The sequence below is a fragment of the Mustelus asterias genome, chromosome 3 (genome assembly GCF_964213995.1).
Source record: "Mustelus asterias chromosome 3, sMusAst1.hap1.1, whole genome shotgun sequence".
NCBI lineage: Eukaryota > Metazoa > Chordata > Chondrichthyes > Carcharhiniformes > Triakidae > Mustelus > Mustelus asterias.
Window position 1 is genome coordinate 128,156,380 of NC_135803.1, and position 24,787 is coordinate 128,181,166.

Consider the following 24,787-nt stretch of genomic DNA (forward strand, 5'->3'; position numbering starts at 1 on the left):
CCTTTATGCACGCCCGAGGGCTCAACCTCACCGCACGCTGCCCTCGAAGCGGCTACTGGGGTGATGAGACGGTCGCACACCTCCTTGGGGAATGTGCCTTTGCAAAGAAGGTCTGGAGTGAGATGCAGTGGTACTTGTCGCGGTTCGTCCCGAGCAGCTCGGTGACGCAGGACTCTGTGCTCTACGGGCTGTTTCCGGGGACGCACACCGAGACAAATATCAACTGCTGCTGGAGGGTCATCAACTCGGTGAAGGACGTGCTTTGGTCCGCCCGAAACTTGCTGATCTTCCAGTTGAAAGATTTGTCCTCGACCGAGTGTTGCTGACTGGCACATTCCAAGGTCCAGGACTACGTGCTCAGGGACGCGCTCAAGCTTGGGGCAGCCGCCACAAAGGCACAATGGGGAAAGGCCACCGTGTAAAGCCTTTCATCTGAGGCAGACCGAGGGCCCGGTAACTGCAGAACACCCTTGGCCTGCGTAACTGTGTGCTTATCTGAAAAGTAACAGCACACAGTAAAATCTGATGTATGTATATAGTTTTAATTTTTGAAATGTAATGAATGTAATGTGTAAATAAGCATTGTATAGGACTGTAAAAATGACCTTTTTTTGCACTGTTTGTAATTTTTGGATATGTCGCATTGCAATGGTTTATTTGAGAGTCTTTTTTATGAATAAAGTATATTTTTGAAAATAAAAAAAATAGTATGATTCTATTCAATGATCCAGTACTGTAACCTGAACTGATGTAAAAGAAACCACAAAATATTCCCCATACACCAGCCCTGAATGCTATCACTATGAATTTGCCGATGTGGAAGTGGCGATTGTACAGAGTTCAGTCGCTATTATTTACTCTGTTGCAACCCTTTGGGTTGTCGGCTGGATGAGTTTTCAGCCTTTGCCGGTCTGAATGGAGGTTCCCCTGGGAGGGGGCTGTCAATATCAGAGGCAATAGGCGGAGCTGGAGGGAAATTGACACGGCGTTCAGCCAATGCCGAGACGCAGGCTATCTTCCAGCTTTGGCAGAGGGGAAGCTGCTCCAAGCCCGGCGGTCGGTTCGAGTTGAAGAAGGACGCAAAAGTTTGATTTTTTGGTCGGAAGTTTTCTTGCAGGGCTGCATAGGAAGGAGCGGCCAAGGTGCAGGAAGAGCTGAAATTCCCCTCCGGATTACTGAAATCTGCTGGCTTTTCTCCAAAGCCCTTTGAGAAATCCCTGTCTGTAACACATCACATGCAAACTATAAACTCCAAACATGACGTTACCAGGTATTGTTTTTTTCACTCATTTTAGTCTCAGTTAAATTTACTAAAATGCAATTGAGTGAGTCTGCTTCCTGCCAGTTAACTTTAACGCACAACATTGTTCCACCCGTTAGGATTGAGTGTGACATGTTGTTTAAACACAGCTAGTTGGATTGTTACTGGTGTAGGGCGGGCTGCTCCTATAACCATGTCTTTCTGTCATTGCCCTTCAAAGCAGTGCTCAGCTGCGTTCCCAAGTCTGGATCATATGACTGACTGAGAGACTGGGGACTGACTGCCTTCAGCTGGGGTTCATATTGCCAGCAGCTTTTTAACATTGGGTATGAAGACTCTTGAATCTCAATGTATTTCCCAGTTACTGATTGATTCTACCCGGGCCGGGAGAATGGTCTGATTTGCTATCTACCCGCTGTTAGATAAGTTTGAACTGGGAAACTCAGGCTCGGAAGTAATTGACTCCGGCAGTGTGCACTTATCTCAAAGTGGAACTTTCAGCAAACTGTCCAAATGTTCCTTTTCAATCTGAGGTCATGTACTCCGTCTGTCATCCTGAAATACAGGACACACACACTCTCTATTTCTTTCCTTGTGGTAATCCCAGTGTTTGCTGTGATGGCTTTCAGATGTTTGTTTTGATGCCTCACTTAACTCAAAAAAGGAAAGTCAATAGTGACACTCACCGAGAGAAATAAACTGTAATTTGAATGGAGGGTAGAGTGTGTAAGTAAATATATCAAGGTTGTAATATGTTCAAAGTTTTCACTCTTTAAGCTTATCCTTGCCACTGGCTCCGTGTTAAGCAGCACCATCAGTTTCAAAATTCTGTTCCTCGTGTTCAAGTCCTGGCCCCTCCCTATTACTGTTATCTGAGATCTCTGCTCTTCTCCAGTTCTGGCCTCTTGAATATCCCTCATTTTAATCGCCCCACCATTGGTGATCACATCTTCAGCTGCCATGTCCCCAAGCTCTGGAATTCCCACCCTAAACCTCTCTACCTTCCTTTTTTCTCCTTTGAGACACTCCTCAAAACTTCCCTCTGACCAAACTTTTGGTCATCCACCTTCATGTCTCCTATATAGCTCAGAGTCAAGGTTTGTTGGATAATGCTCCTGTGAAGTACCTTGGGACATTTGATGATAATGCTGTATAGAACATTGTATTAACAATAATAAGGGGAGGCACAGTGGAGCGGTGGTTAGCACTGCTGCCTCAGCACCAGGGACCTGGGTTCAGTTCTAACCTTGGGTGACTGTGTGGAATTTGCACATTCTACCAGTGTCTGTGTGGGTTTCCTCCGGGTGCTCTGGTTTACTCCCAAGCTCCAAAGATGTGCAGGTTAGGTTGATTGGCCATGCTAAATTGCCCCTGAGTGACAGGGTGATTGTTGGGGTAAATACGTGAGGTTATGGGGATAGGACTTGGGTGAAATTGTTGTCAGTGCAGCTGAATGACTTCCTTCTGCACTTTAGGGATTCTATAATCACGATCTGTTACCACGATTTGCCCCTGCGGTAAAGAACAAGGTAGAAACTTCCGACATCACTAGTTTTAATTGTTGTAACCCTCAAGTTATGCTACCCCAGTACCAGGTGTTGGGAAGCAAGGTGACCTGACCATAAGGAATGTTGGACCTGCTTAGAGAGCAGAAGTATTTTCACAACTTTGAATGATCAAAATGAATTGCACAGGAGGAATGAAGTAACCTGTCAATTTATATTAAAGATCTTTCATTTAAAAATGGAGTGCCATTCTTAAAATGAGAATGAATTAATATGTATGAATGAAAGTGACTGGGAGTGTTGGATATGGTGGTTGTCTGCTGAGTAGACCGACATGTAATTCAATTGAATCTGCTTAATGGGTGAATATAGTATGCAATAACTCAAATCCTGTATTTCTTCAGCTATTGATAACTGTTTTAGTTGGAAACAAATTATCTTTATCTTTATTGCAACAGTAAATTCCCATTCTATCTTTTCAAAGTTATTCCTCTCGTACCATTCCCATTCCTTTCATCCCTCACATATCATTCACATCCCATCCCGTCTTCCTATGCTATCCTCCTCCCAAACCCTCCTTGCCATTCCACCCTACCCCACATTCCACATCTCCAAGGCTGCCCAGCCTCTGTCTCATGCTTTCATCCTTCCTCTCTTGCTCCCTCCCTCCATTCAATTCTTCATCCCTTGCAGTTGTCCCACCTCCCTATGCTGCCCCCACCCCATGCTGTTGCTTCTTCCCTTCTCTAGTAAGGGGCGTCAGGAAGCAGTGGGGGCGGTGGGTTTGGTATGCGAGATATGTATGCCAGGCTCCACTCAGCGAATCAAATCACCAACCAATCAGGAAATGTGACCAGACAAAAACCATATTATTATAGATTAAAAAGTAAGCCTCAGAAAATAGAAGGAAATAGAATAGCTTACAGCACAGAAGGAAACCATTCAGCCCATCCTGTCCATGGATGCCAGCCCGAGGACACCCAGGTGCCCTTTCTAATCACACCTTCCTGCACCTGGCCTATAGCCCTGGAGCTTACAGCACATAAGGTGCAGATCCAGGTACTGTTTAAAAGAGTATATGGTCTCTTCCTCCACCACCAACTTGGGCAGTGATTTCTAGACATCCAATACCCTCTGAGTTAAAAAAATGTTTCCTCATGTTCCCTCTACACCTACTGTCACTTATCTTGAATCTATGATCCCTGGTTCTAGAATTCTCCATCAAGGGAAACCATTTTATCCTGTCCACTCTATCTCTTCCCCTCATAATTTTGTATGTGCTTTTTTTCAAAATTATGAATGGATCACGTGAATTGGTATGTTCTACTTGAATGTTCTAATATTGGGTCTCTTTAGGTAAGGGACTCTGAATATCTGTATTGCAGCCCCACCTAATATGCTTGGCTGGAGGCAAAGCTGATAAATTGGTCTTGGCAAAAGTCAATAGTATAACAAATCAACTTTTGGCCAAGACTTTGCTACCAAACAATAGCTGGGCGTAAACTCTGATTTCCGAGGATTGGCAGGGAAACCCTTGCATGGGCTGTCAGTTTTGTATTGCTGGAATTTGTTTTTCTTAAAAATTCTTCCAGGCACATTTTTAATGATTGGAATAACCCTCTTTAGTTAGTGATGAAGCTGCCAAGTATTTTACATACAGAAAATTTTACATCCTGGCCTGCATAGATTGGGTTTAAAATCTTTCTGGTGCTCAATCTGATGAATGCCTTCTTTTCTCTTGTACAACAGCAATTTACTCTTGCGTAGATGCTTCTTGTGTCAAAGAAATTGCCTTTCGAGTCCTTAACAAGAAAAGAATTCGGATGCAAAGCCAGAAGAAAAAAGTTACACCTAGGTTGGGGAAGAAGAGAGATGGAAGGCATGGGCAAAGGGAAGGCATTGTAGAAGTTTCTAATGATATGGAGGGGGCAGCAAGAAGGATTGATGATGGAATGATGCCAGTGCATTGTGTTGGATGGCTGCAGGATAAAGAGTGTGGGCAGGGATATATGGTTGGAGGGAAAATGCCCTCTGCACTGTACATGGATCTTGAAGTAATTCCACTGGGCACAGAGAGCCAATGGGGCAGGACTTTGTAGAGGGGAAGACAGAAACTTCACAGTTCTCAAGTAGCTGAAATGGTAGAGAGGCCGGCTGGAATGATTTTTATAATATTCGTTCGTGGGATGTGGACGTCGCTGGGTGAGCCAGCATTTATTGCCCATCCCTGAGGGCTTGAGACAGTCAGCCACATTGCTGTGGATCTGGTGTCACGTGTAGGCCAGACCAGGTAAGGATGATCTTAGGGAAGGAAATCTTCCCTAAAGGACATTAGTGAACCAGATGGGTTTTTACGACAATCGACAATGGTTTCATGGTCATCATTAGGTTTTTAATTCCATATTTTTATTGAATTCAAATTTCACCATCTGCCATGGTGGGATTTGAGCCCGGGTCCCCAGAGCAATACCCTGGGTCTCTGGATTACTAGTTCAGTGACAATATCACTACGCCTCTGCTTCCCCTTAAGGCTGCTTAGGGTCTCAGCAACAATGGAAAGTGGTAGCTATAAAAGCAATAACATTTTTGGAAGTGGGAAAATGTGGCACTCGACTGGTTATGGCTTTCAGAGGTTGAGCTTTGGATTGGAATGAGCGCTGGGTTTGTACCTCTGGATTTAGCTTGCTTACTTTTACTGATATCGGTTTTTTAAACTGAGTTTAAATTTTCAAACTGCCATGTTAGGATTGGAACTCGCTTAATTATTAGTTCAGGCCTCTGAAATACTTGTCCACCAACATATAGAATATTAAAATGCAACATTGCATTGTAAAATAGTTCCTTCTAAATAACATAAGGGGCCAGAATTATTTAGGGGATGGAAGTGTGGAATAGGAGGTAATCATTTGGAATGTTTAATGGATTTCACTTTTTCCTTGTACAATATTATAAACATTAGTACACAGTTATAATTCCTGATTTCCCAGTCTACCGACACGCACTCCGGCCCCTCCAAAAAAAAAATCATTTTCCCTGGTTTTATTCCGAGGTTTACACAGGGAAATTGAACCATAGTTCTCACGTTGGTAAAACTTGATTTTCTTTTTGCTTCATGAGATTTGTAATGACTTTCAAAACCATCCCTCAAGGTCCAGTATAAACACTGACTCATTTTTGTATAGTTTGCTGGTATCTGCCACCAGGCTAGAGTATAGCAGTAAATTCCTTTGGATTATGTTCCCTCAACTCTGCAATTTCAGGTGGAAACTTTCATAAAGAACTCCTAAAAGTAAATCATAGAATCCTACAGTGCAGAAAGAGGCCATTTGGCCCATCGAGTCTGCACCAACCACAATCCCAACCAGGCCCTATCCACATATCCCTACATATTTACCCACTAACCCCTTTAACTTATGCATCCCGGGACACTAAGGGCAATTTTAGAATGGCCTATCAACCTAGCCCGCACATCTTTGGGCTGTGGGAGGAAACCGGAGCACCCGGAGGAAACCCACTCAGGCACAGAGAGAATGTGCAAACTCCACACAGACAGCGACCCGAGCCAGGATTCAAACCCAGGTCCCTGGAGCTGTGAAGCAGCAGTGCTAACCACTGTGCCACCTTCCTTTATTTTAAAGGACTTTGACAAGTTTACGTGTAGCTACGTAATTTATGAAACCTCTCGTGAGTTGATCTTCAAATAGTGCCACAGGATCCTTTTACGTTGACATGAAAAGATTTAAGTTTAATGTTTTATTTGCATTTGCAAAAATCACCAGGGCTTGAACCCATAACCTGTTGGCTCTAAAGTAAACCCTTGTATTAATAACCAAGCCAGCTGACACTGGTGGAACCTGTATGTTCCTGAAGATTGAATCAAGGACCGAGCTGTTGGCACTGGAAATCCAGCTGCCGGAGACGCATTGAGGGTGTGGTGCCCAGCGGGAAGCCTATGAAACGACCCTTGCTTGAGTCTCCTGGCCTACTGCGTTGCTTGGAGAATCACGCGCCCCATAGTTTTTATCGACCTACATTTTAAAAAGACTGAATGTCAAGATGGATTCCGTGGACTATCAGATGTTTTTGTGGATTGAATTGTCTCTCATCTCGAGAGAACAAATATACCTTTAATTGTGACTCCATATTGATTAGGTCAGGAGATCAGCGAGGCCCCTCGACACCTTCATTGTAAAAATGCAGATTTGCCTTTTTGAACACACATCATTTTGGCTGACTCAAACCACAGGTAGGAGAAGAATCCAGACTCTTGATGGAATCATCAAAATACCTTATTTGGACCATGACTTGACACTTCATGTGAGGTCACATGTTGTAGTGGCTATCTTTACTCTCTGCTAAAAGATGCCTCAGACATTCAAACGAAATTCCAGGCTTTCAAAAGAATTCCATCAGAGAGAGAATCCTGCAAAAAACCATCAGACCACTAGATTAGGCTAAACAGCCAAGTAACATAGACATAGACACCCTAGACATAGGCACCCTACAGTGCAGAAGGAGGCCATTCGGCCCATCGAGTCTGCACTGACCACAATCCCACCCAGGCCCTACCCCCACATATTTTACCCGCTAATCCCTCTAACCTACGCATCCCAGGATTCTAAGGGGCAATTTTTAACCTGGCCAATCAACCTAACCCGCACATCTTTGGACTGTGGGAGGAAACCGGAGCACCCGGAGGAAACCCACGCAGACACGAGGAGAATGTGCAAACTCCACACAGACAGTGACCCGAGCCGGGAATCGAACCCAGGACCCTGGAGCTGTGAAGCAGCAGTGCTAACCACTGTGCTACCGTGCCGCCCCTGCCACGACCTGCCATATCTTGGAAGAGAAAGAAGGATCTTTTCTCATCTACCGCAACAAAAACAGAAACTACTGGAAAATCTCAGCAAGTCTGATGGCATTTGTGGAGAGAGAATAGAGCCAACGTTTCGCGTCTGGATGAGTCTTCGTCAGAGCTAAGAGCAGAGAAAATCGGAAGAGATTTATACAATGAGGGCGGCGGGGGGAGGCGGGGGGGTGCTGTAAAGTGGACAAATGAGAATGAATAAGGCTGAGAAAGGTGCTAAAAGTGTCCAGTAAATGATCAAAATGTGTGAATGGCAGGTCAGAGGTCCAAACGGTTAAGGGACTGTCTGAGGAATGTGGCAGTTGCCCTGAAGGAGGCTGGGGTAGTGGGGGGGAGCTAGATTGGAAAGTGGAAAAATGGAGGTGAGAAAGAAGGGTGATGAATAGAATGAAATAAAATAAATGGAAATGGGGTGAAAATGGAGGAGAGAGTTCATGCTCTGAAGTCGTTGAACTCAATGTTCAGTCCGGAAGGCTGCAAAGTGCCCAATTGGAAGATGAGATGCTGGTCCTCCAGTTTGTATTGGGGTTCGCTAGAACATTGCACAGTAAGCAGTCTCACTTAATCAGGTGAGTGGGCAACGCTCCGAAAGCTCGTGCTACCAAATAAACCTGTTGGACTTTAACCTGGTGTTGTGAGACTGCTTACTGTGCCTACCCCAGTCCAACGCCAGCAACTTCACATTAGAATGTTGCAAAAGGCCAAGGACGGACATGGGAACAGGAGAGCAGGGTGGTGTGTTGAAGCGACAGGAAGGTCTGGGTCCTGCTTGCAGATGGACCAAAGGTGTTCTGCAAAGCGGTCACCTGGTCTGTGTTTGGTCTCCCCGATGTAGAGTAGTCTGCATTGGGAGCAGCTAATACAATAGACCAGATTGAAGGAGGTGCATGTGAAGCGCTGTTTCGCCTGAAAGGAGCGTTTAGGCCCTGGGATGGTGAGCAGGGAGGAGGTAAAGGGGCAGGTGTTGTGTGTTCTACGATTGCATGGGAAGGTGCCGTGGGTATGAGTGAAGTGTTGGGTGTGATGGAGGAGTGGGCCAGGGTGTCCCGGGGAGAACCGTCCCTGCAGAATGCTGACGGGAAGTTCCACCTTTAAATTCACCTGAGAAATCTACATCCAAATCGATCATCAGAAACTCTTGCAGCTACTAAGAAATCTTTTAATTGTTCAGCACCTTCGCTCCAAGCGATAGATCAACTCAACTAAGAAACATCAGGCCCGTGATGAAATCAAGACTTGAGTTAAATTCCATTTTTATGATAAAAGTTTTACCTTCATCTGTATCTAATTGTGTTTGTGTAATAGTTTGTTTGAGTTGAGTGAGCGAGATATCACACTTTCATTAATCTCCGGGGTCAAGTGTGTGAGAAAGAAAATTATCTTTTGTCATTTTTAAATACACAAAAGCTTGCTTCTGCATTATTAAAATTGAGTAAATCACTCCATGGATAAGAAAATGTACTCATCCACGCACAAATATATTGATCACTGGTAAATAGAAGGAAACACCTAAAATTTGTCTGTAACAATATTATGGTTGATGCACTATTACATAGAAACCCTACAGTGCAGAAGGAGGCCATTCGGCCCATCGAGTCTGCACCGACCACATTGTGTTGATCTGATTGTAAGCAAGATTCTGTGTCAAATGAAAGACACCAACAAGTGGAATTTTAAATTTTCTCAATATCTGGATTTAAAAAATGGCAATCCAATTTAAACAATTTCAATCTCTTTGAATCTTTAGAGCTCAATAACTTTAATAGACATGGAACAAAACAAAGTAAGGATTGAAAGGTTATTCTTAGATTGACAGAGAATTTTCCCCAGAGGGTTTGAGCAAACATCGTGCGGCAAATATCTGAAATAAAGCTTCCTCGCTGTGTTTCAAGCTGCCTGCTTACAATGGAAATGCTGCTCTTGGTTTTATCCTGCTTTTATTATTGGGTGGGGAGTGTATGAGTCATCGATGCACACAAGTTCAAGGATGATGGAAGAGAGAAGCTGCCACAGCTGGTGACAAATGAAGGCAATTTCAATCCACGGTTAGGACTCGACTTTCTTTAAACACAAAAATGAGAAGTGATAGAGGCATTAACCCTTGTACAGGAAAGTCATTGTCTTTGAACTGATAACCATATTAGCCTGGGACTGCTGATGCTGAATATAATCCCATTGTTCTACATATTAGCTAATTTGGCATAGGTCTAGAATTAAATCTAGTATTTCCTTAAATGCATTTATTAACTAAAATGGTTAGGCAGGGGGAAAAGTAGAAAAATAAGCTTTGGTTTATGCATCTGATACTATTTACTGATCCCTACTCAAAGTACCTGTCTGCATGTATGGATAAGGTTGAGTTCCATTACTATTAATTGTCTCCTCCCCTCCAAATTCAATCAATATACAGGCTTAACAGGGTTGCTATCTCCGGTTAGATGTATTCCTGGAGATTCCAATCACGTGACATTGACATTCGAACTAGGAACAGGAGTAGGCCATTTGGCCCATCGAGCCTGTTCCGTCATTCAATAAGATCATGGCTGATCTTTTTGTGGACTCAGCTTCACTTACCCACCCACTCATTATAACCCTTAATTCCTTTACTGTTCAAAAATCTATGTTTGCCTTAAAATCATTCGACAAGGTAGCCTCTATTGCTTCACTGGGCAGGGAATTTCATTGATTCGCAACCCTTTGGGTGAAGAAGTTTCTCCTCAACTCAGTCCTAAATCGGCTCTCCCTTATTTTGAGGCTATGCCCCCTAGTTCTAGTTTCAACCGCCAGTGCAAACAACCTCCCTGCCGCTACCTTATCTATTCCCTTCATAATCTTATATGTTTCTATAAGATCTCCCCTCATTCTTCTGACCTACTGGTTTCAAATATGTTGCATTGATCTGAGTCAATATGGAGACCTGTAAAAGACTCAAAGCTCTATTAGGAATTCTTGAGGCCCTGGATACCGTAGATATTTGGGACTCCTACACATTCATGCGCACCTTCCTCTTTAAGACACAAACATGGTACAATGCATGAAGGAATAGGGTCCTGAAATATTACACAATACATTAATAATAAAGCAAAGCAGCAGTAATGAAAGAATTAGGACGATTGGTCCTCTGCATGATTGAAGGGACAGTTATTGAAGTCGGGGAAAGGTAGCAAGACTGAGAAGTTTGGGGAGAACCGACATTTTAAAAAGAAGTTCATCATTTCAGGTGAATTTCTGGTGAATTTTGAATACGATACTGCTCAATTATCTGGTACATTTTTGTTTTTGGAAAACACTCCCAGCACCAAACATTGCTGTGCTCCACCTCTGTCGGCATTAACATCGCCAGGTCACGTACATATCAGCTCCTGAGCCACACTCTGCAGATTGCCACATTTGGCCTTTTGTGTCTGTCACGCTTGCAGGCTGGTGGAGCAGGTTGGATGGGAGTTGATCAGGCCAATGATCTTTTAACAGAACCGGGAGACGTTCGAAATTGAACACTTTATAAGCAAGAGACAAAGGAATGGGGTGGGATAGGAAAGCGGATAGGCGGAGGCCTGTGATGTTGTGCAGGACTGAAGTTATTAAATGACAAAGTTTAGCACTGCTGCCTCACAGCGCCAGGAGCCCGGGTTCAATTCCGGCTTGGGTCACTGTCTGTGCGGAGTCTGCACGTTCTCCCCATGTCTGTGTGGTTTCCTCCGGGTGCTCTGGTTTCCTCCCACAATCTGAAAGAGGTGCTGGTTAGGTGCATTGGCCATGCTAAATTCTCCCTTGGTGTACACGAACAGGCACCAGAGTGGTGGTGACTAGGGGATTTTCACAGTCGCTTCATTACAGTGTTAATGTAAGCCTACTTGTGACACTAATAAATAAGCTTAAAATTAATGGCGTCAAAAGAACTCCCAGGATACAGGAGTGTCAGGATATCACATTGCAATGACTAGAAGGTGTGAGCTACAAGCTCTATTTTCCCATTTTCTTCTGAGAGATTAATTTTGCATTCCTTGCGACGTGAGGACAATCTGTAAGCGCCGATACCCTAAGGCTCACTAAGATAGTGAATTGCAGTTTGAGCAAAGTGTGGGTGGGCACAGCCACAATTTGGGACTGAATCCATGAAGAGGGAGGAGACCAGAAAGATGACTGAGCCGAGGTAATTGGTGGGAGAGACTTTCTACCTGATGACTGGTTTATTTAATTAGGCAAACTGCATCTGCAAATTCTCGGTGGAGTGACACCACATCTGTCTTCACCCTGATTGTGTTTACTGCACTGACATAATAAAAAAAGGTGCAGCTACCGGTAAAAAAAACAGTCGGGAATTACAGAAAGAGCCTGTGGGGGGAAACGTTTGTGGCTTTAAAATGGACAATTGAATGATTAATCACATTATATTGGTTCTTCAATGAATGAAGCAATGTTCTCCCAGTAAACTGAAATGAGGAAGCTTCACCAGATTTATAAAACAAAATCAGGAATTCAACATTTTTGAATTTGGAACACGGTTCACTTAAAGATCATTGAAAGGCTCTTGGAATTCAGTAATTTCTGGTTTATCAATGAGTCAGTTCTGATCACTCAAATAAGCGGGTGTTGTTTATCTTGTTGGCTTTCCATGTTGCGTAATGAAGGATTCTAGTAGAAAATGCAATTAGTTTCAGTATGTTATCATAAAGGTGTTCGAAATGCAATCTTTTCATTTGTTCAATAAACAGACTCTTCCTCCACCACAGGCATAAATCCAGACTAGGATTTTCCATCATTATCTCTCATTACTTATTCATTTGAGATCATATGAGCTTGCTGTTATTACCTGTTGCTATAGTAACAGTTAGGTCATTCAATGTGATTCCTTTTGATGAGTTGTTTTGCTCAGTAACACTGAACTTTTAATAGTACAGGCTGGATTTTATACACCCCCCTAAAAAGGGGGGGTGGGGGGGGCACATAAAATACGATGGGTGGGTCACCCCCAACCTGGTTCTCATTAAACTGGGTAAGGTGCCGATTAGCCCGCCCATCTTTAAGTCTATCAAGCCCCTTAGACTGCTAATTAATGAAAGGTGGGAAGGAAGAGGGGTACATCCTTTTGGGGGTGGGGGGGTGCCCTACATGCATCCAAGGAGGCAGCCCACCCCCCCTTTACATTGTACCACTCTTTGTGCTTCCACAGCTGACCTCCAAAACCTGCTTTCCCACCCACTTTGTGTTCCACCTCCCCCTCCCCCAGGGTGCCAATCCCTTCCCACCAAAAAAAGCCTTACTTACCTGTTTCTGGGATCCATGCTACCTTCACCATGGGAATGCGGACAGTCATGATGTGGAGATGCCGGCGTTGGACTGGGGTAAACACAGTAAGAAGTCTCAACACCAGGTTAAAGTCCAATAGGTTTATTTGGTAGTCATTAGCTAAGTGTATGTACTGTGTTCCTGGTGGTATACCATCCACCAGGTACACGGTACATACACTTGCAACTCGGCCAACGTTGTCTACCTGATACGCTGCAGGAAAGGATGTCCTGAGGCATGGTACATTGGGGAGACCATGCAGACGCTGCGACAACGGATGAATGAACACCGCTCGACAATCACCAGGCAAGTGTGCTCTCTTCCTGTTGGGGAACATTTCAGCGGTCATGGACATTCGGCCTCTGATCTTCGGGTAAGCGTTCTCCAAGGCGGCCTTCACGACACATGACAACACAGAGTCGCTGAGCAGAGACTGATAGCCAAGTTCCGCACACACGAGGACGGCCTCAACCGGGATCTTGGGTTCATGTCACACTGTCTGTAACCCCCACGACTTGCCTGGGCTTGCAAAATCTCACTAACTGTCCTGGCTGGAGACAATACACATCTCTTTAACCTGTGCTTAACATTCTCTCCACTCCCATTGTCTGTACCTTTAAGACTTGATTACCTGTAAAGACTCGCATTCCAACCATTATTTTGTAAATTGAGTTTGTGTCTTTATATGCCCTGTTTGTGAACAGAACTCCCACTCACCTGATGAAGGGGCAGCGCTCCAAAAGCTAGTGGCTTGTGCTACCAAATAAACCTGTTGGACTTTAACCTGGTGTTGTGAGACTTCTTAATGCTGACAGTCCCAGCAACATCCACTACTGAATTCTGACACTGCTGGGATTGCAAGAGCTGCCAACCATTCAAATTGTCCAGCAGCTCTCTGGGGTGGGACTTTCTTCCCTGATGGGCCAAAAACCCACTCTGATTGTTAAGGCTGCCAGCAGCGTAATATCAATGTGGGGTGGCCCTTTGTTTAAAAAAAACTTTTCTAACTGGGGGTGAGGGGGCGTGAGCAAATTCTGTCCCTAATAAAATTCAGCCCCAAATTGTACAGCTGAAAATAAAGCAAAGAAATATTTGTGAGTGCGCTTTCTTTTAAATTTTAACTTTTAAAATGTCCAATTTCCAATAATATTTCATTTGTGAAATCTTTGGTTTTAAAATTGTTCGCTGCACAGGGGAAAGGGATGAATTTTCTGAATATTATTTTTTCTATTTTCTAATTATTTTGAAGATTAGAAGTACATTCCTCTCCCTTTTTTTGTGTTCATTTCAATGAGTAGCTGAACTCTCTCAAAGCAGGAAGGTTGCTGGATAAACTTCTCAGACCACCCATAGAGATTCCTGACCCTGGAGTGGCACAGTGGTTAGCACTGCTGCCTCTCGCCGCCAGAGACCCAGGTTCGATTCCTGGCTTGGGTCACTGTCTGTGCGGAATCTGCATGTTCTCCCCATATCTGCATGGGTTTCCTTCGGGTACTCCGGTTTCCTCCCACAGTCTAAAAGACGTGCTGGTTAGGTGCATTGGCCATGCTGAATTCTCCCTCGGTGTACCCGAACAGGCGCCAGAGTGTGGCAAATAGGGGATTTCCACAGTAGCTTCAATGCAGTGTTAATGTAAGCCTACTTGTGACACTAATAAATAAACTTGAACTTAAAACTATAGCATTAAATTTATTAACATCTTTGAAGTTATCTGGGTTCATTTTACTTTATTCCTCACTCATCTCCAAAATAGGTTGATTAATGGAGTTAGAGTTCTCTGCTAACTTGCCACAGGGTAACCTGCTTGAGAAACATTGAAACTCGCCCATCATTACCACTTCTTACCCCTGTGAGTCCAGCATTGTTATCCAAGATTTGGCAGGCCATCCAACTTTGTTTTGAAATCCACAAAAGATTGTCATTTTATATTAGTAATAAGGCCTCTTGCCTAACTGATCTTCCTAACCATCATCACTTTAAAGACCAAAGTGTGTCAAATTCTAGTTTAGTTCAGTACTTGGAATTGATAGACCCACAAACTGCCTGTTGTAAACTTTCAGAGCCGCACAATTATTCAAGAAATGTACTCCTACATTGTCTAAATTATCTCTCGGCTGCTACCTTACATGAGGCGTACTTAGGCAATTCTTTGTAAAGATAATTTCTCAGCCACTCTTTAACAGATTTGATTATTGCAGAACGTAAAGTAGAAATCCCATGGCAGCATTCCCATTAGTTGTTGTGAAACTTCCTGAGTACAGCCGAAATACAGAAACCCCCATCCCTGACTCAACATTAAAATGTAACAGAAACAAAATCATTGATTGTATAGCTTGTTCGGGAATTGTTAAATTTTTGGAACAAAGTTTGGTGTTTGGGGCAGTAGTGGGGGGGAGGGGGGGGTGGGTGTCAGGGAAAGGGAGAGGAAGCGTATACAAAGGTTTCATTTCCTTACATGCAAAGAACTGTACCACACATTGATGGACCAAACAAAATTCTGAACTCACCATGTTGAAATAACTAGATAAATTCCTGTGCTCAAAACATTAACCTTTTCTAAATATCATTGCCTTAATTAAAGTGCATCCAACACAATCTAAGATCATCATAGTTCATAAGTACAGGTAATAATGAAATTGAGGATGATAGTTAAAGTGATGGCGTAGCTTGTTGAAGACCTAGTGCGAGCAACCGGAAAATGCAGGGTTAAAGAAAGGCTTGGTTTTTTTTCCCTACGCGATTGTAACATTTTCAGAGTTACTTAGCTGCTTGAGCACAACAACTTATTTTGACTGAATTATTGCAATTGAAAGCTTTGCCAGCGAATGTAATTCCCCATGTGGTCAGAATTTTCAAAAGTGCTTTTGTTAATAGTGAACTCATTCTCAGAAATGTAACCATTGCTTATCTGCATTTTGCTAGTCAATTAGCAACATGATCTAGCCCGGAAAGTGTATAAATAGTTATTGTTAAGGATCAGAAAGAGGCCGACTGTTAAATGCTAATATTTTGACTCTTGTGATACTCTTGCCTCTGAGTCAGAAAGTCTTGGATTGAAGCCCCACCCCAGAGACTTGGAACAAATCTCGGCTGATGCTTAGACAAATGAGGGAATATTGCATTATTCAGCCTGAACTCTCATCTACTCAAATCACCCATGGGACTTTTTACTAAAGAACATGGCATCCTAGCTAATCTTAATTCCTCAATCAACATCACGAAAACAGATTCGATGGTTTAAAGTAAAGTTTGTTTATTAGTCACAGGCAGGCTTACATTAACACTGCAATTAAGTTACTGTGAAAATCCCCTAGTCGCCACACTCTGGCGCCTGTTGGTGTTCACTGAGGGAGAATTTAGCATAGCCAAAGCACCTAACCAGCAAGTCTTTGGACTGTGGGAGGAAACTGGAGCACCCGGAGGAAACCCACGCAGACACGGGGAGAACGTGCAAACTCCACACAGACAGTGACCCAAGTCGGGAATCAAACCGGGGTCCCTGGCGTTGTGAGGCAGCAGCGATAGCCACCGTGCCACCCCTAATCTCACTGCTCTTTGTTGGATCTTGCTGTCCATGAAATCAGCTGCGGCATTTCCCTACATTACAGCAAAGACTTCACCTCAAAGGTATTTCATTGGAGTGACTGTTTTGAGATGTTGTGGAAGGCACTATATAGTGCACCATCTTCCTTTCTTTTAGATAATCTTGACTTCAGGTTGAATTAATGTGCTGCCATTCAGTTCCCCATATTCAAAACTAGACAGATGAGAATTATTTTCAATGACAGAAGACAAACTGAAATCAGTTCACCAGACTGCCTCACCTGGAACCCTGCGCAGACTTCCCACCACAAAAATACTGATATTTAATTTTGGATCAGCCTCCCAATTTTCTTAACCCAACTTAAAGCTCCCAAGTTGGATTTATTGGCTTCTGTAGTTTGGACCTGCGTTTCCAACAGCGCCGTGGGTATACCTACACCACATGGACTGCTGTGGTTCAAGAAAGCAGTTCACAGCACATTCTTAAGGACAAGTAATGATGAATGACCAATGCTGGCCGAGCCAATGATGCTCACATCCAAGAACAAATTTTTTAAAAAGGAGAAACTCGAGCAGCAGTCTTTTGTAAGCGGGATTTGGGCCAAACTCAGGCAATTGGGACTATCTTAGTAGTTTTTTAAAAAAGGGTGACATGGACAAGTTGGGCCAAAGGGCCTGTTTCCATGCTGTAAACCTCTGTGACTCTATAACAGTCCGGTGATATTTGCTTTTTAAAAAATGTAATCATGGTGTAAAGGTAAAAGAAGACAACTGTTGAATTGGGTACAGGTTCTGTGATTTGAACTGGTTATGGAATAAATTTAGCACCTGGAAGTATTATATTCAAAGGCCCACTGACCATGCCTTAAGTTTTTGTTTCAATCTTTCTGATTGTGTAAGTTATATGTACAGTTTGGTTTGAAAATTAATTATTTAGATGAAGGGCCATATCTCTACAATATTGTTCCTGGGTCACTGCGTCCAGTATACCCCTTTTTACCTGACATCATTCTCCCAACTAACATGAATGGATTCCTCTCTTTCAGCTAATTCCTTATCTATCCCCAAATGTTTGCTATGATATTGATGGAAGATCATTCCTTCAGTTTATTTGACAGTCTTTCATGCAGAACTTTATTGTAGGATTGAAGTTCTAATCTATTATTAGTCGAATTGTACCTTCCGTAAGATGCTGCCCTGCCTCCCCCTTGTGTGAAACCTGGATACCAAGCACCAGTATAATTTTTGTAGAATATCACAGCAAGCTTGATGTGCCACCTTTAATATAAACCCACGATACACACATCCATCTAATGTTGTACTTTATTCCAAGGATGCTGAGTCAAATGGAATTGGCTAACTGCACATCTGTAAACATGGGTCCTCCTGGTGCGTTTTGTTGCAAATATCTAGTTCATGGTGCTCGTTAATATTATAGTTTTGGGAAGATTAAAGTTGGAAAGGGTAAGGTAATTAAAATGTTGGGCTTTAGATGACCAAAATACCTCAAGGAATGGCAGTTCAAAAGGTGACCCATGTTTGTTTAAATCAGAATAGAAGAGATAAAGCTATAAAACTAATGTAAAGTTTATTTATTAGTCACAAGTAGTCTTACATTAACACTGCAATGAAGTTACTGTGAAAATTCCCTGGTCGCCACATTCTGGCGCCTGTTCGGGTACACTGAGGGAGAATTTGGCATGGCCAATGCACCTAACCACCGCGTCTTTCAGACTGTGGGAGGAAACGGTCCCCAGAATATTAGCTGAATTTCTGGATTAATAGTCTGGCGATAATACCACTCCATGTGGGATAATTCTAGTGGCTAAGACAAGGTGTTTGGATTTCCATTTTAACTCTTAACAGTCCTTAGAATCCATTCGGCCCATCGAGTCTGCACAGACCCCATCCCCACAACCCCATGCATTTACTCGAGCGAGCCCCCCTGACACTACGGGGCAATTTACCATGGCCAATCCACCTAACCCGTACATCTTTGGACTGTGGGAGGTATCCGGAACACCCAGAGGAAACCCATACAGCCACAGGGAGAATGTGCAAACTCCACACGGACAGTGACCCAAGCCGGGAATTGAACCCGGGTCCCTGGCGTTGTGAGGCAGCAGTGGTAACCACTGTGCCACCGTGCCGCCCCTTAACGACATCGTGACAGTATGGTTTATAACAATATTGAATGATGTATTTTCCTATTAGGCCATTGATACAGCTTGCCTTCAAATGGTTAATGACTAATTGCACACAAATGTGTTTGAAATTACTTCATGTGTTCATCTGAATTGAACCATGTGCATTCTTTAATGTATAAAAGCCTGCATTAAAATCTTATAACAATTATTTGACTTTGATTAAAGCAATGTTTTGAACGTGAAATATTTGTTCTTCTACAATATCCTCACTGACAATCTGCTTAGGAAGTCATAGAAACTAGAAGCATGAGTAGTCATAATTAATGTCAATAATTACCGATTGGTAGCTTTTATATTAAGGTGATTTTAACAATTTTGTACTTAATTAGGAATGCAGACTGTTGAGTGATTACTTTGGGGCATGATTTACAAGTAAGCTATTTGTGGACCTAAACAATGTTAGTTCTGTATTGTTATCTGGGAATGATTCATCTGTGTTCCAACCTTTGGTGTAGGATGGTTTCAGTTGTGTTAAGGTGTTCTGAAATTTTTTGAGTGGATTCTGGTCATGCACAATGGAGCATGGTCGAAACTGGTTCCAGCAGGTTCAGTGTGAGGCATACACAGTTTCAAGAAAAGGCTGTTAATCATCAAGTGTGTAGCCTTGATCTGAACAAAGCTGACTTATTATCACAGTAAATGGTTTCCTTCCATATTGCGGGTTTCGCGCAAGAGATTTTATCAAGCCCTCTTATAATGGAATGATCTCAGAACGGTTTGGGGACAATTCTGAACAATACTCTACATTCTACATATACTAGAACCCCCTCTTGGACGGCACGGTGGCACAGTGGTTCGCACTGCTGCCTCAGCGACCCGGGTTCAGTTCCCGGCTTGGGTCACTGTCTATGCGGAGTCTGCATGTTCTTCCTCCAGTGCATGGGTTTCCTTCGGGTGATCTGGTTTCCTCCCACAGTCCGAAAGATGTGCTGGTTAGGTGCATTGGCCATGCTAAATTCTCCCTTGGTGTACTCGAATAAGTGCCGGAGTATGGTAACTAGGGGATTTTCACATTAACAACATTGTAGTGTTAATGTAAGCCCACTTGTGACACAAATAGATAAACTTTAACAAAAGTACTTTACTTTAACTCCAATAAATATGTCTCAAATTAATTATTTAGATACACCAGTAGCTTTGGAGAGGTATTCAGGTACTGTATCTGAAAAAGATTTGAAATCCCATTCGAATGAATGTAATGTCGCAGACTTACTCTTATTGCTTTGGTCCTCTATAAACTATCAGTGGTAATAGAATTTAAACTAGCCTATTGGTAACTTCAATGCTGTTGTATCTAACAAAAATTAAATCCATCTGCGTGTGAAGCTTACTGCAGAAACATGTTAGTAATTATTTTCTAGTTTTTATGTGATATATTACCTATGATAAAATTAACTTCAGAATGTCTGTCTAGCTCTCACTGTAATGTTGCCTTTTCCATTCATTTTGATTGATGTACAGCCCTAAATTAGCCAAATTCTAAATTCAAAAGGGTGGTCAAAGTAAGAGTGGGTACATTCGGGACCGCAAAGGGGATTTATGCATGGAAGTTTATTTATAACTGTCACAAGTGGGCTTGCATTCACACTTCAATGAAGTTACTGTGGAAATCTCCAAGTTACCAAACTCTGGCGTCTGTTCGGGTACACTGAGGGAGAATTTAGCATGGCCAATGCACCTAACAAGCACTACTTTTGGACTGTGGGAGGACACCAGAGCACCCAGAGGAAACCCATGCAGACACGGGGAGAACGTGCAGACTCCGGGAATCAAACCTGGGTCCCTGGCGCTGTGAGGGCAGCAGTGCTAACCACTGCATGGCTGAGGTGTTAAATGAATACTTTGCATCTGTCTTTACCAAGGAGGAAGATGCTACTCAGGCCTGGGTGACAGAGGAGGAAACTCTGGCACTAGAAGTGTTCAAAATTAATAAGGAGGAGATGTTGGGTAAACTGTTGGCACTAACATTTGACAACGCACCAGGACCAGATGAGATCCATCCACAAATATTGAACAAAATGAGAGTGCAAATTGCAAGGACGCCAGCCATAATATTTCAGTCTTCCCTGGACTCAGGAGGTGCCAGAGGATTGGAGAATTGCAAGCATTATGCTCTTGTTCAAAAAATGTTGTAGGGATAAATCCAGCAATTGGAGACCAGTCAGTTTAATTTAGTGGTGGGGAAGTTCTAGAAACAATTATTTGGGATAGAATGAATTATCACATGGAATAATCTGAGTTGTTTAGAAAGAGCCAGCATGGATTTCTTAAGAGAAAATCACTTTAAACCTACTTGCTGGAGTTTTTTGAAGAGGCAGCAGAGAGGGTTGATGAGGGTAATGCTGCTGTTGTGGTGAGCATGGTTATAGTGCATGGAATAAAATGGGCAGTTGGAACATGGACTCAGAAATGACCGAGTAATAAGAAACTGTGAGTAACGATTACGGTTTGTGATGGAGTTCCACTGGGGTCCGTATTGGGCCCTTTGCTTTTCCTAACATAGAATCCATAGATAGAATCCCTGCAGTGCAGAAGCAGGCCATTCGGCCCATTGAGTCTGCACTGGCTGTCTGACAGAGCATCTCACCCAGCCCCCCCCGCACCCCCCACTCTATCCTGCTACTTCATGTATTTGCACCACTAATCCCCCTAATCTACACTTTTTTTTTTAAAGTTAAGATTTATTTATTAGTAGCACAAGTAGGCTTACATTAACACTGCAATGAAGGTACTGTGAAAATCCCCTAGACGCCACACTCCTGGCCAATCCACCTAACCTGCACATCTTTGGACTGTGGGAGGAGCCGGAGACAACCCAGACACAGAGAATGTCTAAATTCCATATAGACAGTCACCCAATGCTGGAATCGAACCTGGGTTCCTGGAGCTGAGAGGCAGCAATGCTAACGACTGTGCCACCATGCTGCCCTATTATTGATCAAGATCTTGGTCTGCCGGGGACAATTTCAAAGCTTGCGGTTGATACAAAACTTGGAAGCATTGTAAACGGTGAGGACAGTGTCAAGCTTCGAAAGCACATTGGCAAGTTGGAGGAATAGGCACAAAGGTGGCAGATGAAGTGCAATGCAGAGGTGATTCATTTTGGTAGGAAGAACATAGGCAGACAATATAAAATAAGGGGTTCAACTTCAAAGGGTGTGCAGGAGCAAAGGGACTTGGGTTTATAGTGTGTGGTTCATTGAAAGTGGCAGGACGGATGGAGAGAGCAGTTAATAAAGCAAACGGTATCCTAGGCTTTACTAATAGTAGCATAGATCTGAGTGCAAGGAGATTATGCTGAACCTGTATAAGATTCTAGTTAGACTCAGTTGGAGTATTGTGTACGATTCTGGGTGCCACAGTTTAGGAGGAACACATTGGATGTTAGAATGTAACCGGTGACAACTTTGTATTGGCTGTAATGTGACCAATGGGAACAAGATGTAAGGGTCAGCTGACCCAGTAGACCATGGAACCAATTAGAGTGGTGCAATAGTCAGCTGACCAGCTGATTTACTATAAATAAGGAACTATGTAGCATTGTGTGGAGCTTGGAGTGGCCCAGGGTGAGGCCCCAAGTTTGGAGTAATGATGTTTCTTTATTAAACCCTTTCTTTGATTTATAAGTTGGAGTACGTTTTGTTGTATTTTCATTAGCTGCATTTTGAAGAGTTCCTTCTGAAGAAACATTGGAGAGAGTGCAGGATAGGATTGCAAGAATGGTTCCTGGTATGAGAAATTTCAGTTATGAGGATAGATTGGAGAAGTTGGGACTGTTCTACTTGGCGAAGAGAAGGCTAAGAGGAGATTTGATAGAGATATTCAAATTCATGAGGAGGCCTGATAGAGTAAATGGGGAGAAACTGTTACCACTTGTAAAAGGATTGGGAATGAGAGGGCACAGATTTAAAGTGAGTTGCAAATGATCAGCTGTGATGTGAGAAAAAGCTATTTCACGCAGTGAGTGGATCGGGACTGGAATGCACTGCCTGGAAGTGTGGTGGAGGTAGCTTCTGTCGAGGTATTCAAGAGGGCAAGTAGAAACAATGTGCAGGAATAGGGGGGAAAAGACAGGAGAATGACACTAAGTCATAAAGCTCGTTCTGAGTGAGTGTAGACACGATGGGTCGATTGGCCTTCTGCACTGTATTAATTCAGTGATTCCATGTGTATTCCATACTGTGTTGAGTAGGGTCACTCACCAGCTTGAGCACTGAGTCAGACATGCTGAATTATTTGTTGCTATACTAACTATTGTCTCCAGTCTGACTAAAAAGAGAAGAATCTGACAATGTTGGACGTGCCAAAATAGTAGAAATTCACAGTGGATGGATCAGAAAAAAAGACAAGTTATCATTCCAGGCCAGTGGTCACATGAAGGATGGGCGGAGTCAATTCTGACAAAGTCAACGCCCAGAATAAAACCTATTTCTGGTTGTTGATGATGAATGGGGAAATACAGAGCATTTTCTAGTCTTTCTTGGCTCAGGCTGGTGTTTTTCTCTCTCATAGGCAAAAAAAACTTTTAAATTTCATGCGGAAAATTATCTAAATGGATAAATAGTAACTGAAACCTTGTAATCATGCGTGCTCCATTTAAGTGATACTGATAGTCTGGTAACTGTTCAGAGACATGCCTGACCATTTGACATGTCATGAGAGCATGATCTTGCATCTCTTTTTATAAGCAATGCTTTGAAATCAAAGGGCACTTCATTTTGAATCTCTGTCACTTGGACACAATCCAGTGACTCTTTTTTTTTTCTCTGTCACGTAAACTATTAACCAGTTTGTTTGTGAATCAATATTAAATTGCATACAGTGTAGTCACCAATGTTTAATTAATGACTTCCACCCATATTTACTCTGGTAGTAAAAAGCATTGATGTGGTTTGCATGAGAGTCGAGGGCATTCACACCTTCTCATTTCTATATTAACTGTAAAAAAAATTCTTAACCTTTATTGCTTTGTCAGTTTAAAAAATATTTTGCACTTATCTTACTGGATGGGGGAATTTCTTGTATTTGCTTATAAGAGATTCTAGTGTCTGTTTCTCTATTTCCCCCATGACTGACATCCCCCCCCCCCCCTTGCTGCATTAACTCACCGGTCGGGTAGTGGTCAGGCTGAGGATACTCAAAGTACACTCCACCTGAACCTGCTTATATTTCTAGGATTGTTTCACAACATAAATTACATGAATGGTGTTGAAATAGCTCAGGATAAAGTTGATATTTGGATGGGCACTTGAAACATCATCATATTCAAGGATATGGGACTAGTATGTCTTAGTGGTAGATATTGCTGGTGCGGACTCGATGGGCTGAAGGACCTTTCCTGCACTGTATGGCTTTATGACTCTAAGTTGATAGAATCCAAGTTGATTCAAGCCTGGCAGACATATTTAAAATGTCAGTATTCACGGGGGAGGTGCCGGATGACTGGAGGGTGGCTCATGTTGTTCCGTTGTTTAAAAAAGGTTCCAAAAGAAATCCGGGAAATTATCGGCCAGTAAGTTTGACGTCGGTGGTGGGCAAGTTATTGGAAGGTGTGATAAGGGATAGGATCTACAAATATTTGGATAGACAGGGACTTATTAGGGAGAGTCAACATGGCTTTGTGCGTGGTAGGTCATGTTTGACCAATCTATTAGAGTTTTTCGAGGAGATTACCAGGAAAGTGGATGAAGGGAAGGCGGTGGATGTTGTCTACCTGGATTTCAGCAAGGCCTTTGACAAGGTCCCTCATGGGAGGTTAGTTAGGAAGGTTCAGTCGCTGGGTATACATGGGGAGGTAGTAAATTGGATAAGACACTGGCTCAATGGAAGAAGCCAGAGAGTGGTTGTGGAGGATTGCTTCTGAGTGGAGGCCTGTGACTAGTGGTGTGCCGCAGGGATCGGTGTTGGGTCCATTGTTGTTTGTCATCTATATCAATGATCTGGATGATAATGTGGTAAATTGGATCAGCAAGTTTGCTGATGATACAAAGATTGGAGGTGTAGTGGACAGTGAGGAAGGTTTTCAAAGCTTGCAGAGGGATTTGGACCAACTAGAAAAATGGGCTGAAAAATGGCAAATGGAATTTAACTCAGACAAGTGAGAGATATTGCA

The 24,787-nt window shown here is 42.9% G+C and overlaps 1 protein-coding gene across 2 annotated transcripts in view; it reads left to right on the forward strand.

Moving 5' to 3' along the window:
* Positions 1 to 1,052: 1,052 nt before the first annotated feature.
* arhgef3 (Rho guanine nucleotide exchange factor (GEF) 3) overlaps positions 1,053 to 24,787 on the forward strand; it is a 305,631-nt gene continuing 281,896 nt past the window's right edge. The window contains exon 1 of one of the 2 annotated variants that reach the window (XM_078209601.1): positions 1,053 to 1,270. In XM_078209601.1, coding sequence (XP_078065727.1) covers positions 1,236 to 1,270 — 35 coding nt within the window. In that variant the 5' untranslated portion in view covers positions 1,053 to 1,235. The remainder of the gene's footprint in view (positions 1,271 to 24,787) is intronic. The other variant, XM_078209602.1, reaches the window with a different exon arrangement.